The 14,999-nt window shown below is 51.9% G+C and overlaps 1 protein-coding gene across 7 annotated transcripts in view; it reads right to left on the bottom strand.

Moving 5' to 3' along the window:
• Nucleotides 1-14,999, bottom strand: part of TNRC6B (trinucleotide repeat containing adaptor 6B) — a 231,389-nt gene that overhangs the window by 69,611 nt on the left and 146,779 nt on the right. For all 7 annotated transcript variants that reach the window (XM_055142027.1, XM_055142030.1, XM_055142032.1 and 4 more), the window contains 2 exons: nt 10,862-10,949; nt 7,023-7,044 (listed from right to left, as the gene is read on the bottom strand). In XM_055142027.1, coding sequence (XP_054998002.1) covers nt 7,023-7,044; nt 10,862-10,949 — 110 coding nt within the window. The remainder of the gene's footprint in view (nt 1-7,022; nt 7,045-10,861; nt 10,950-14,999) is intronic.

Genomic DNA, 14,999 nt, shown 5'->3' with positions numbered 1-14,999 from the left:
TTTGGAAAACAATATGGACGCTTCTCAAAAAATTAGAAATTGAGCTCCCACTTGACCCAGCAATACGACTCCTGGGTATATATGCCGGGGAGACAAAAAAAGTATAGTCAAAATGGTATCTGCACTTGTATGTTCATCGCAGCACTTTTTACAACAGCCAGAATCTGGAAAAAACCTGAGTGCCCAAGAACAGATGAGTGGTTAAAGAAACTTTGATACATCTACACAATGGAATACTATGCAGCTGTCAGAAAAGATGAAGTCATGAACTTTGCATATAAGTGGATCAACATGGAAAGTATCGTGCTAAGTGAAAATGAGTCAGAAAGACAGAGACAGACATAGAAAGATTGCACTCATCTGTGGAATATGAAATAACAAAGTGGGAGACTAACACCCAAGAATAGTAGAGATAAGTACCAGGAGGTTTGCTCTAGGCTTGGAAGCCGGCCTCACATGCTGGGGGAAAAGGCAGCTCAGATAGAAAAGCAAACACCAAGTAAAGTGTGGTTGGAGGACCGGCTCGGGGTGGGAGATGCGTGCTGAAAGTAGACTATAGATTGAACACGATGGCCACTCAATACCTCTATTGCAAACCAGAACACCCAAAAGGACAGAACAAAAGGGAATGCCCTGCCACAGAGGCGGGGTGGGAGGGATACTGGGATCATCAGTGGTGGAGAATGGGCACTGGTGGAGGGATGGGTACTTGAGCATTGTATGATTGAAACACAAGCACGAAAATATGTAAATCTGTAACTGTACCCTCTAATGATTCACTAATAAAAAAAAATACATAAAAAAAAAAACAACCATAGATCTTTCTACCCCCTTCTCTTGCCCCCACACTTGTTCCCCAGCTCCCTAACACTGGGCCAAGGGAAGCAATTGACACCGTCTAATGGCTCAGGAAGAAACTTGGCAAGTGTCCTGACCTTTAGCCTTTCTTCCCCCCGAATTCCATCAAACGCTCTTCCTCGCTGTGGGTGCCCAAACCGTACTCTGTGGCTGTCTCAGGCACGTGCTGAGAATACCTCACCTTCACTCTTGGGAGCCTGTCCCACCACTAACAAAAATTCCACCCAATAGGAAGGTAGAGCAGTTACTCGCCTTGCACTGACAACCCAGATTCGATCCCAGCATCCCATACGGTCCCCTGAGCCCCTTTAGGAGTGATCCCTGAGCACAGTACTCTGTGTGTGTGTGTGTGTGTGTGTGTGTGTGTATGTGTGTGTGAGAGAGAGAGAGCGTGCCCCATCAGGACATCAGGAGTGATCCCTGAGAGAGAGAGAGAGAGAGAGAGAAAGAGAGCCCCATCAGGACATCAGGAGTGATCCCTGAGCACAGAGCTGTGTGTGTATGTGTTTGTCTGTGTGTGTGTGTGTGTGTGTGTGTGTGAGTGAGAGAGAGAGAGAGAGAGCCCCATCAGGAGTGATCCCTGAGCACAGAGCTGGGATGTGTGTGTGTGTGTGCACTGACGTAGAGCAGACCTGAGGGTGTTCCCTCCCCAGAGCCAGGTGTGTTTGTGTGTGTGTATGTGTGTGTATATGTGTGTGTATATGTGTGTGTGTGTGTGTGTGTGTGTGTGTAGAGAGAGAGCACAGCTAAACATGCCTTCTGGACAGAGCTCTAAATCAAGAGGTGACCCGTGACCACTGACCCTGCCGCCACATGGCTGTGTCCCAGCGGGGTCAAGGCTCTGAACATTACCCCGGAAACAATACCTACAGCTTTCGACCTGGACTCAGCTGGAAGCTGTTCGCTGTTGCTTTGACTCATCATCGAGTCTTCTGGAATCAAAGCAGGTGTCACGGAACAAAACATCTGACAGATACTTACCAAGGAACTGTTCCGTGTCAGACGCCAGCGCCCATGATATGTGGGAGCAGGTACCTGAGCCTCCCCCCCAACCCCGTGTGAAACCCTCCCCCGTGCCATTAGCGTCCCCCGCTGCCTCAATGTTCCAAAGGGGAGGGGGGGACCCCACAAACGCACAGATCCCTTCCGAGACACTCCGCTCGCATTAATGCAGCGTGAGGTCGTGTCAACTTTAGCTTGTGTAGACCTGTCACTTACCTTTAAGTCCCTGTTATTTTAGTACCAGTTTAACAAGGCCGAACGTTATGTCCGAATTCTCCGCTATTTACTATCATTCTAATCTTCGCCTTATCCTTCGTCTCCACTGAAGGGTATTACATCTCTACTGAAGGTCTAATTACATCCATCCCGAGAACTATTTTCTCTCTGGATCTAACAGCCAACAGAGCCGGCGCTTAGCCCTGCTCTCTGTCATCTGTGAGCGGAACAGCAGAGCCGGCCCTGGCTCGTACCTCCACTTCCAATCCCTCTGACTGGCTCCAGAACTCTCTGCTTTAAGGAAGGAAGTGATGGACGATAAGAGGAAGAACACACAAAGAATCTACTTTTTATCACTGACAACACAGGCAAATTACTTCGGTCCTCTGACCAATCAGAGCATGGCCCGGGGAGGTAAGGCGTGGACTCAGAATTAAGCGGAGATCACCCTGTGCCAGAGAGAGAGAGCTCGATGGCCGGGCCACAGGCCGCATGCTGGAGACCTGGGTTCCATCCCTGGCACTAGGCCGGAAGTGGCTCCCGAGCACTGCCAAAGATGGCCCAAAGCCCAAGAAAAGAAACCAACCAACCAAGCCAAAAAAAAAAAAAAAAAAAATCACAAAAATATAGGAAGACTGCTTGAGAAAGGCATCGTCTGGGGGAAGAAGAGGACCCAGAACCATTAGCTAAAGGTAGAAGAGAGGGTGAGTCTCAAGCAGGGTGCCTGGGAAGCTCTTGGGAATAAGGAGAAATATCCTGACTAAAGACAAGACCAAAGTAAGGCGCCACAGCGACAGGACAGTGGGTAGGGAGTCACCGCCACGCAGCCAGCCCAGGTTCCATCCCGGATCCCATATTATTATCCCCTGAACTTTGCTGGGATGGATCCCTAAGCAATCAGGAGAAAGCCCCGAGCACAGCTGGGCGGGCAGGTGTGTGTGGGTGTGGGTGTGGGTGTGTGGGGGGGTGTAGTAAGCCCTGAACACAGCTGGGTGGCAGGTGGGCTTATGTGTGTTTGTGTGTGTGTGTAGTATGTGTGTGTTTGTGTGTGTAGTAAGCCCTGAACACAGCTGGGCAGGCAGGTGGGCATGTGTGTGTGTGTGTGTAGTATGTGTATGTGTGTGTGTGTGTGTGTAGTGTGTGTGTAATAAGCCTTGAACACAGCTGGGCGGGCAGGTGGGCATGTGTGTGTGTGTGTGTGTGTGTGTGTGTGTGTGTGTGTGTGTGTATGTGTGTGTAGTAAGCCCTGAACACAGCTGGGCGGGCAGGTGGGCATGTGTGTGTATGTGTGTGTAGTATGTGTATGTGTATGTTTGTGTATGTGTGTGTGTGTGTGTGTGTGTGGAGTAAGCCCTGAGCACAGCTGGGCGGGTGTGTGTGTGTGTCCCCTGCCCCCCCCAGCCCCCCAAAAAGAGCTCTCTCTAACTTACAGGCGAACATATCCCAGAAAAGATCATTTCATCTAACAATGAAATCCTTAAGGACTCAGAAAATAGCTCTCAGCTCCGCTTGTGACTATTTTACTTTAGTTTTTTTTTTTTTGGGGGGGGGGCGAGGCGGGGCAAGTATGGAAAGTTCGAGGCTTTGTGTTCCGTCCTATGTTAAATAGGAGAAAAACCCTACCAGGAAGGGAAATCCAGTCAGGAGTGGAAAAGGAAGTTTGATTTTTTTTTTTTAAGACTTTGGGAGAGAGAAAAGGAGTGTGTTTCTGAAAACAGATCCAGTATCAGCGCAGTCCCGCCAGAAAGGATAAAGAGAAAGGGAAAATGTGAGAAAGGATGCAGAGAGGATGAAGAGAAAGGGAAAACGTGAGAAAGGATGCAGAGAGGATAAAGAGAAAGGGAAAATGTGAGAAAGGATGCAGAGAGGATGAAGAGAAAGGGGAAACGTGAGAAAGGATGCAGAGAGGATGAAGAGAAAGGGGAAATGTGAGAAAGGATGCAGAGAGGATGAAGAGAAAGGGGAAATGTGAGAAAGGATGCAGAGAGGATGAAGAGAAAGGGAAAACGTGAGAAAGGATAAAGAGAGGATGAAAAGAAAGGGAAAACGTGAGAAAGGATGCAGAAAGGACGAAGAGAAAGGTAAAACGTGAGGAAGGATGCAGAGAGGATAAAGAGAAAGGGAAAACGTGAGAAAGGATAAAGAGAGGATGAAAAGAAAGGGAAAACGTGAGAAAGGATGCAGAAAGGACGAAGAGAAAGGTAAAACGTGAGGAAGGATGCAGAGAGGATAAAGAGAAAGGGAAAACGTGAGCAAGGACGAAGAGAAAGGGAAACCGTGAGGAAGGATGCCTGCGGAGCTTCGGTGTCCCAGAAGCAACACCAGCTCCCACACCCGCAGCGTGTTCCTCCAGCCCCACTGGCCGCTGGCTGCAGAGCGCCTGCGAGCCCAAGAGAGTCCAGGAACCAAGGTTCTGGTCCGGCAGCTGCAAGGCCGGACCGGCCAGGGAAATGCCAGTTTTGTCCTCCGTCGCGCTCATGAATCACGGAAACAGCGTCCCGATATAAATGCTGAGGTGCCCGAATACTTTCCTAGACAGTATGTTCGTTTTGAAAATGTGGTTAGTGGCTCTAGCAACAACTGTCTCCATAGTAACCTAGTACCGTTTCCATCCCCAACAATTAACGCCCGGAACACTTCCAAAAATCGAGCCTACTCCCGGGCTGGAAACTGGCTGGACTTTTTTTTTTTTTTTTTAAAAATCAAAAACATTATTTTTGCTGAGATAATTGAAGCTAATAATGGGCTCTCAGTTTACTTAATAAATCACCACTAAGTCCCAGACTCCATTCTCACTTGACGCGCTTTAGCTGAGGGGGCGCGGAGGGGCGAGGGCTACATGTGAGCGGTGTCCAGGTGTCCAGTGTGCAAGTGACCAGAGACCTGTCCGAGCACAGCCCGGGCCAGAGACAGTCAAGAGGACCGGCGTGGCCCCCGGAGCACAAAGCCTGGAGGAGCCCTGGGTGTGGGCCCCCTCCCCAAAAAGGGAAAATGAATTAAAACAAACAAACCAAAAAACGCATACATAGTACAGGAGTGTTTTGTCACTTGAGAATCACATTTCCAAGGAAACCAGCAGTATCTTCATTACTCTTGATTCCATCACTGTGTGACAAATGTCGGCCTGGCAGTGAAACGGAAGGCAACTTGGATGAAAACAGTGAGAGATTCTCCTATTAAACCAGGACCGTGCCACACCAGTAGGATCTACCACCTAGCCATTAGCGTTTCCTTTATTCCGGGCAAGGGTTTCAACTCGGGACACACACTGGGGTCACCCACAGATTTTTATGAAACAGAACTTCGAGGGCTGAGGCCGGGGCCATGAGGCGGGCGGCCTAGGCTGACATATTCGGGCAAGTCTATGCGACTCCCTTGTTGAGAATCACATTATTTTTAAGAGAACAAGAACGGAGATAGGGGGCTGAGCAATAGCACAGTGGGTAGGGCGTTTGCCTTGCACGCGGCCGACCCGGGTTCAATTCCCAGCATCCCATATGGTCTCCTGAGCACCGCTAGGAGTGATTCCTGAGTGCATGACCCAGGAGTAACCCCTGAGCATCGCCAGGTGTGAACCAAAAAGCAAAAAAAAAAAAGAACAGAGACATCAATCCTAAAGAATTAAACTTCGCATTCTTTAAAAAAAAAAATCTTAAAAAATCTGTTGTGGGACCATCGCTGGTAAAGCTCTGGGGTCACCCCTGAGTGATGCCTGGGACCTAACCAGGGGTCTCAGGGGATGCACATATGGTGTGCAGTGTGTGCATGATGGAGTCAGTTCTTCACCCCCCCTTTTTGGGTCACACCCGGTGATGCTCAGGGATTCCTCCTGGCCTGCACTCAGGAATTACTCCTGGTGGTGTTCAGGGGACCCTATGGGACGCTGGGAATTGAACCCGGGTTGGCCTCGTGGCAAGGCAAACGCCTTCCCTGCTGTGCTATCACTCCAGCCCCCCAAGTCTATTCTTAAGGGGAACAGACCAAAACTCGTAAGACTGTGATAAAACCAATAGAAAACAAAGAACTATTAGGGTTGAGCTTGACCTGGGGGACACCAGCCTCTATTCCCCAGGGATCACTATCTTATGAAAGGGCTCTTTGGTTACACCCGGCAAATGCTCACGGGAGATAATCAGCCCGAGGGGTCACTGGCAGCGGTGCTTGGGACACTGTGGGGTGCCGGAGAAGGACCCGAGGGTTCCCTCAGAACATTTGCTTTGAGCCACCTCCTTGTCCAAAGTGCATCATTTTTTCCTTTTAATGATGCATTCCGGAGTAAGTGACACAGCTTAGCGGCACAGCATACACCTGATCCAGAGCAAATGACACAGATCAGTGGCAGAGCGGATACACCTCATCCAGAGCAAATGACATAGCTCAGTGGCAGGGCACATACACCTGTGCAGTGCAAATGACACAGCTCAGTGGCCAAGCGTAGACACCTGTTCAGAGCAAACGACATAGGCACGCGTGATGTCCTGAGTTGCTGCAAAAACCAAACCAAACCAAAACGAAACAGAAAACCAGAATCCGGGCCCTAGCTCAGGAAGTTCCCACCCTAGATATGAACCCTTCATTTCAGATTCAGTGAATGCCTCAGAGCAAGACCGTCCAACAAAAGGACGTTGCAGCACCACCTGTAAATTAGGGGTTAGCAAACCCTCCCCTGTTCTCCCCTGAAAGTTTCCAAAGATTCAGTTAAAGATTCTGAATCATGTCCTTTCAGAACAAAGGAGCACGTCTTCTGATCTGTATTTTTTTTCTTTTTTTTGCCTCTAAACATTGAAGGCCGAGAAGCAAAGCCCCAGCGTGTCACGAGGGCGCACCACCCGCCTCACCGCGCAGCGCCCACTCGCGTATCAGGCAGACAGGAGGCTGAGTCAGCAAGGACGCAACACCCAGAAACACAAGTTCCAACAACAACTTGAAGAGAGAAAAGATCTTACCTTTGGTTTTTTGTTCCGTGACCTGCAAAACAAACAGACATATGTAAATGAGTCACTTTCTAAATCAGCGTTGGAAGACTACTTGAAATCGAACAGTGCCAAGTCGCTCAAGCTGTCAGATACACAGGCGGAGTTGAGAGGCGGAAGAGGAAACTGCAACGGCCACAACCATCCTCACCAAGGGAGACTACAACGAAAACAGAAAGCCTTCCTTCCACGCACACCGGGTGACGAGGTCGCTGTAACCAGAGGGCTGTCTGCCACCTGGTCACTATGGGCAGCGACAGCAAATGACCGAACCCAGAAACTCAAAGACAGAAAGATTCCCCCTTGTGAACGTGAGCGCCAACGCTCGATCTAAACCTCAAACACGTCTGTTCTGGGGCCCTGCGTCAAGAACTCCAGGCGGGTACGTGGGGTTCGAAACCAAGGCCATGCCATGGCCCGGCTGTGTGACTCTCAACTCCCTGTCTGTAAACGGAGACGGTCGTACGGCCTCGTTCAGATTGCTTGTGCGACAAAGCGTTTGCTGTGATTGAGTCTACGCGAAATAACGCACAGACAGCACTCAGACTGAAATGAGGAGTGACAGAAATCGCTCCTTCTACTAGGAAGAAACTAAAGAGGGACGCCGAGTTCTACACACTGCAACACTGAGACAAAGCCACGAAAGGGCACGTACAAGAAACCGTCCCAGAGGAAAGGCCAGAATTAACAGGGATTATTTACATCACAGTCCTGAGCCCATCAGTGAGTGTGACCCCCTTTCCCCAACGGCTCATCTTCCAAGCCACTTTCGTATCAGTTCTCAGATGTTTATAGTAAAAATATTCACCCTCCCCCCAAAAAAGAGGAGGACATCTGATTTTGGTGGCCAGTAATCATATCAAGTCACTGCCATGGGTGTTGATGACGGGAAAGGACGAGCATCCCCAGTGGGTCTGTCCTGCCACTCACTAGCCCATTGGCACCATCGCTTCCTGAGCACCCCCGTCAGACACTGACTCTGAAACAATTAAACCACCGACTTCTGTGAGCTCCTAGAGTGTTTCTCACATCCTTGCATTTAAAAAACAGGTGAATTCTGTCATGAATTCACGGCAGAGACCATCTTAAGGTGTATGCATTTCTCAATACTGTGGAGAACTCAGTTCCACGGTCTAATTTTTCTATAACCCCCATTTATGCAGGAATGAACAGACTTTGTATCCACCTACCCATTTCAGGCAATGAAAATTTTACACCATGGCAAATGTTTCTGAGAATAGCATTCTACCGTTTGTTGTTGGCAGTTTTTTTTTCTTTTTTCCTTTTTTTTTTTTTTCTGGGGAGGACACCTACAAAATGTGTCCAGGTGATTGATTACAGGTGGCTCGGGGATCGAACCCTGGCCAGCCACGCATAAGGCAAATGTCCTACCCGCAGCACTATCTCTCTCCAGTCGCTAGAATCAAATATCCAGCAAGTCAATGCCTTTCCCCAGCCAGGTGCTAAGTGCATTTTTTTTTTTTTTTTTGCTTTTTTGGGTCACACCGGGCAATGCACGGGGGTTACTCCTGGCGGTGCTCGGGGGACCATATGGGATGCTGGGATTTGAACCTGGGTCTGCCGCGTGCAAGGCAAATGCCCTACCCGCTGTGCTATCACTCCAGCCCTCTTGGTGAATTACTGCGTGGAGATCACTTCACCTGGCTTTAACGCAGCCACCTCCCTCCTCAAGGAAACTGGCCATGGCCCACTCCCGACTGTTCACCTACTAAGCAAACATTTTCTGAATGACTCTTACACACCAGGCCCTGCCCTTGTTACTGGAAAGACAAACATGAGTGAAAGGCCGAGAGAATTCCGGTGCGAGGGGAAAATAAATGGAGAGGACTGGAGAGTCACAGAGATGAGCCCCCCAGATGTCTGCTGGCCAGCCGAGAGCAACCGGCCCCCCGCACCTTCTCTACAACCTTCATGGCAGCGCATATTTCAGGCTGCCTCGATGACGCTGTGGTTCTAACTATGACCGAAAGACAGAGATGGGCTGGGGCGGGTGGGGGAGGGGGGAAGAGATTGCTGATTTGGGGGCCACACCTGGAGATGCTCAAGGATCACTCTTGCAGAGTGCTCAGGGGATCAAGTGTGGTGCCAAAGTTCAAACATGAGTTGGCCACGCGCCCGGTATCTCTCCAGCCCCCAGAGAGTAAACATGTTCTCCCCTTAAACAGCTAACGGGGGTGGCTGGGCGGGGCGGGGGGGGGACACTGAGAACAATGTTGGTGGAAAATGTGCACTGGCGGAGGGATGGGTGCTCGAGCACTGTGTGACTGAAACGTAACCATGCAAGTTTGTAACTATCTCGCGGTGATCCAAGAAAACTATTAAAAAAAAAATCAGAATTTCATTTTAAAATTAAGCCCATGGTTCAGTAAATAATAAATAAATAAATAATAAATAATGACCACAAAGTGGGCCTGCCAATCTACATTATTTTTGAGCAAAATAACTGAGCTTTTTACTATTCCTAACTAGCCCCTCTGAAAGCTCATGGGCAGTGACTGTCCGCTTTGCCTCTACGTCACGGTCAGTTCTCAATGCAGATACAGGCCTTCGGGAGCACTGTCCAGTTGTACAAACGCTGGGCTCTGCACAGAAGATTCCTGACTCGCTCTGAAGTAAGCCCTGCCACCTTTAGAGGCGGTTTTCCAGTGAGTGGGAGCCCCAGTGACGGCTTCCCGAGGCGCAGCTCACGGGCCACGTCTAGACTCCGGTACGTTCAGAGAGTGGCCGGGGCTGCCTCTGGCCTCCCATGGCTACTGCTGGGCCCCCGAGGACCCCCAGCTCTGGCTCTACCCAGAGGGCCCAGGTGGTGAAGCATCCCCAGGGAGCCAGGGAGGGGAAGGACCAACTGCTCGCCACCTCGGGAGAGAAGCTGGATGCCCTGAAGGCAGGAGTGTCCCCGTGCCCCCACCTCCTGCCATCCCTCAGGGCACAGGGCAGGGACAAGGCCTCACAGCTGGCAGGTCTGCCCCGCTGGCTGGCGGCAGTGACACGGAAGGTAGCTGTGCTCCCAGAAGTCTTCTAGAAGCCTCCAGGCTGTTGTATGACAGTTTTCGATTCTTCACGGTCACTTTAGACTACTGGGATCAACCAAGAGGAGGAATGGCGCGCTGAGCAGTGGATGTCCTCAGGGAGTGGATGCATGGCGGCCCCCACTCTGGCGGGGACGCTAGTCAGAGCAGAGCGGAACCCTGCAGAACGGTGCACGCCCCTCTGGGGACACGGGACGCAGGTCAGCACCCGACGTCCGCACATGCATGCACGCACCGCGTGAGGAGAAAGGAAACAGCGTCTCACAAGTCGGAAGTGGCGGGATGCACTCGACCCTCGGGGGTAGAGGGACACAGCGGCCCTCACAGAGAGGTCGCTCAGACATCTGACTTCTCCTCATACATCGGCAACACCGGGGAGAGCCACCCTGTCCCCTGGCCAGGCTCGGAGCGTCCACCTCCTCCTGCCGCTGACCCGTCAGGGGCGAGGGCGGGAGCAGGCGGGTCCGACCGTGCCTGCACCTCACCGTCCTGACAAACGCTTCCTTCAGCGAAGCTGATTAGCTGCAAGCTCCACGCTTCCTCTCCCGAGTCTGCCTCAGTGCGGTGGGCTGTGACCCCACCCCCCAGCACGTCCCCGAGACCCTCCGGGAGAGGGAATTCCCAAAGACACACGCAGACAGGGGACAGTGGAGGCAGGGAGAGACAGGTGAGAGCCCGGGGCCTCTCCCTCGCGCCTCGGCGTCTCTGCAGCCCAAGCAGCAGCGTCCCCGCCACCAGCCACGGCACGTGATCCGGACCCACCTTCTGAGTGGCTTCTTTTTTCTTTTTATCCTCTTTCTTCCTTTTCTTGTCTTCCATTAACTGTTCTTCCCTTTCTTGCTCCTTCTCTCTGTGAAAGTAACATCAAGCACAAAGGTTAAGCGCTGTCCGAAGTGCCTCGGGGACCGTCCCTGCCCCGACATTTCTCATTTCTTCCCCGGCTCGGGGCAGGGCAGAGCCTTTTCTGTAAAGCTCCCCACACCGAGCGATCCCCCTGATTCTGCTTTGTTACCCCCCTTTTTGGGTGGAGCACGACTTGAGGTATGGTTCCAAAGACGTCCACTCAAGGACGTCTTTGAATGACATCTTACTGAAAAGGATGTATTTCTGCTCAGCAAAGATTCTGCCCCCCCCCCCGCCCCGAGCACAGCCAAACTCTTTGGTTATCCCTGGGGGGTGACCCCTGTTTGAAAAATAATAATAACCCTCAGTGATGAGTATACAACTCTATTTCTAAAATAGAGTACTTAGATGATTTTCTCCATTATTGATACTGTTCCACACGGAAGAGCCTGGCAAGCTCCCCGTGGTGTACTGGAGATGCCAAATACAGTAACAATCACAGGTCTCATTCCCCTGACCCTGAAAAGAGCCTCCAATCGTTGGTAAAGACGAATAAGAAGAGGCTGCTAAAATCTCAGAGCTGGGACGAATGGAGACGTTACTGCAGCCCGCTGAGTAAATGATGAACAACGGGATGGGGATGACAGTGAGACAGTGATTGACACTGCATGGTTTCCATTGTGTTTCTAATACAAGTACAGAGTGTGCCAGAAACCCTACGTTCCGGGGCTGGAGAGACAGTACACCAGTACTGACCTTGCCATGCATGCGGCTAACCCAGGTCTGACCCCTGGCACCCCATATGACCCCCCAAGGCCACCAGGAGGGACCCCTGGGAGCAGAGCCGGACTAAGCCCTGATAGTCACCGGGTATGGCCCCAGGCAAACAAAGCCTATCCACATTCCCTTTCTGGGAGAGTTAGTTCGCATTCCCCACACACCTGAATGAAAATGGCTTTGCTATCCTAATTAAAAGACTGAAAATACTAGGATTTTTTTGGGGGGGAGAAAGGCAGGGTTATTTTTCAGGGTCTGTATGTTCAGGAATCATTCCTGGCAGGACTTGAGGGACCATACGGGACAGCAGGGACCGAACCCAGGTCAAACGCAAGCAAGACAAGTGCCCTACCCATGGTCCTATCATCCCGGCCCCTGAAGAAATCATCTTAAGAAATAAAGTCACTTCTTTTTTTTCTTTTTTTCCCTTTTTGGGTCACACCCGGCAATGCACAGGGATTACCTCCTGGCTCTGCACTCAGGACTTACTCCTGGAGGTGCTCAGGGAACCATATGGGATGCTGGGAATCGAACCCGGGTCGGCCGCGTGCAAGGCAAACACCCTACCCACTGTCCTATGGCTCCAGCCCCTAAAGTCACTCTTTTTATTGACTCAATAATATAAACTCCATCTTAAGAAACGAATGGAACTTATAAATCACACTTGAAGAATACATTTAAGATGCGACCTTTAGTCAAACATAGAATATATTCTGATACATATCCTCGTAGACTAATGAAATAAAGAGCGCGGCCAACTTTCTCTGGGAAAAATGCCTACGCAGCCGCTGGTTAGCGTTCCAAAGCGAGGAGGGCAGAAAACCCCAGACGCCGCGCTCGCTGCGTGTCAGGGCTGGAAACAGAGCGGGGTGGAGTTTCGAGCCCTGCAAGGACGGGGCAGACTCTGCCTACAGCGTGTGTGACTTTAGGGTCGACAGGATACACCAAACCGAGGGTTTCCACACTCCCGAGAAACAGGCTCAGCTGAGAGACAAGGGAAACAGTGACGTAAGCGCTTGCAGATGTGCCAGCCACCAGAGGCGGGTCCCTGAGGCCCCAAGCGAAGGGGCCGGTCATCGCTCACGTGGGGGAACCGTGCTCCCATGACGAGATGCCCCACTCGGAGGGCAGGAGCGCGCGACCCACGAGAAACGTTTCCCCCGCAAGCAAAGTGTCCACGATGTGCACACGGGGGGGGGGGGGGGACCGTTCTTTCCTTCACGCAGCAAAGTCTGACGCCAGCGGCTGCAGGCCACAGCGGGCAACGCCCGGGAAAACCCAAAGTAAAAGCAAGCCGGACTGTTGCGGTTCCCGTCCTTTCCAGTTGAGCTTCTCCATGGCTGGACTGTGACACCAGCTGCTGTGTGAGGCGCTTGGCAAAGGTCCACCCACTGCACCGCAGGACCTCAAGAAAACGGATTTACAAAATCTGGCCAGAGGGCCGTTGACCATCTAAGGTAGGCTGGCCGCAGACCCTGTTATATTTGGCTTCCCGGGGCGCTGGCGTCCTCCAGCTCCAAGTGGAAAGAGAAGAGGAGGCTCCTCATGACCCAGTTACTCGCACTCAGTTTCCATTTTTTAAAGTGCAACCGACTGGAGCTGGAGTGATAGCACAGCGGGGAGGGCATTTGCCTTGCACGAGGCCGACCCAGGTTCTATTCCCAGCATCCCATATGGTTCCCTGAGCACTGCCAGGGGTAATTCCTGAGTGCAGAGCCAGGAGTGACCCCTGTGCATCGCCAAGTGTGACCCCCCCAAAAAAAATAAAAAGCAAAAAAAAATTAAAAAATAAAGTGCAACCGACTAGAGAGAAAGAGCGGCCGCAGATGAAGAAGCTCCTGTGCCAATATCTGATAACTTAGTTTAAAAAGTGGCAAATTCAATTTTTTTAATCTATTCTCAAATTAAGTTTTCTTTAAAATGAGATGTCCAGGGGCTGGAGTGATAGCACAGCGGGGAGGGCGTTTGCCTTGCACGCGGCTGATCCAGGTTCAAATCCCAGCATCCCGTATGGTTCCCCTGAGCACCGCCAGGAGTAAATCCTGAGTGCAGAGCCAGGAGTAACCCCTGTGCATAGCTGGGTGTGACCCAAAAACCAAAAGCCAAAAAAAAAAAAAAAAAAAGATGTGTCCAAGTATGAGAGCCACGTCTTTATGACACATCCTCTTAAAAAAAAAAAAATCCAGTAGCCTTTTCAAACACCTTCTTTTCCCCCAGGTAATTCGGGGGAACAGGATTAAGATTTATTTTCACAACAAGCAAATTTCCAAAACAAATATTTTTCAGAGCTTTCCAGGAGACAAGCGCTGCTTTCAGCCCGCCCGGTGGCTGCCAGGACAATGCCGCTGAATCTTGCTTCCTTGGGAAGGGACCAGCCCTGCCCTCTAAGCCCGCCAGTTACTCTCTGAAAAATGGGAAGGCGACTGGGGGAGCCCGGCGCTGGGCGTGCCCCCATGCACACGGCCCCCATGCTGAGTCACAGCCAGGCCGGGGTACTCCAGGGGTTCTGGGGGAGGGGGGAGGGGGCGGGCGGGCGTCTGCTGCGTCCAGAGCATGAGCCGAGCATGCGCGCTGCTGGGGGGAAGGGAGTGGGCGGGATGGGGAAACGCAGGTGACCGCTGCGGTCCACTCACCCCGCTTACTGGAACTCGCCTTTTCAACACGGAAGCTCACAGGACCGACATATGCTCCGTGAACGTATGTGAAGAACCGCGCGTGTTGTTGCGTGGAAATAAACAGAACGCCCTGGGCACAGGTGTCTACTGCCTCGTGCAGCCGAGCTGGGGACTGCGCGCCCACCCCGGGGGCTGGAGACACGCCTCTGCACGCGGCGCCCTGCACTTGTGCTGTGTGCTTGGAAAGGGCCTCGTCCTGGGGAGGCAGGCGCCTCCCCCCCCCCCCCCCCGCCGCCTCTACTACTCTTCCGCAGCACTGTTCCCCTGGAAGACCACCGACGCGTGGCGGACGACAACGACAACGGCCCGTTAGAAAGGACAGGGCGGGGTTGGAGTGATAGCACAGCGGGGAGGGCGTTTGCCTTGCATGTGGCCAACCCGGGTTCGATTCCCAGCATCCCATATGGTCCCCCGAGCACCGCCAGAGGGGACTCCTGAGTGCAGAGCCAGGAGTAACCCCTGTGCATCACCGGGTGTGACCCGAAAAAAAAAAAAAAAAGGACAGAGGAAGTACAGAATGGATGGAGACGTGTTCGCCAGGAGGTGGCCCTCAGCCAGACACCGTCAGGCTCGGTGGCGATGGAGCCAGGGTGGAAGGCGCCGAG

The sequence above is a fragment of the Sorex araneus genome, chromosome 6, assembly GCF_027595985.1.
Source record: "Sorex araneus isolate mSorAra2 chromosome 6, mSorAra2.pri, whole genome shotgun sequence".
Classification (NCBI taxonomy): Eukaryota; Metazoa; Chordata; class Mammalia; order Eulipotyphla; family Soricidae; genus Sorex; species Sorex araneus.
The sequence above is the reverse complement of the archived record's forward strand: the minus strand, read 5'-3'. Positions and strand labels throughout refer to the sequence as shown.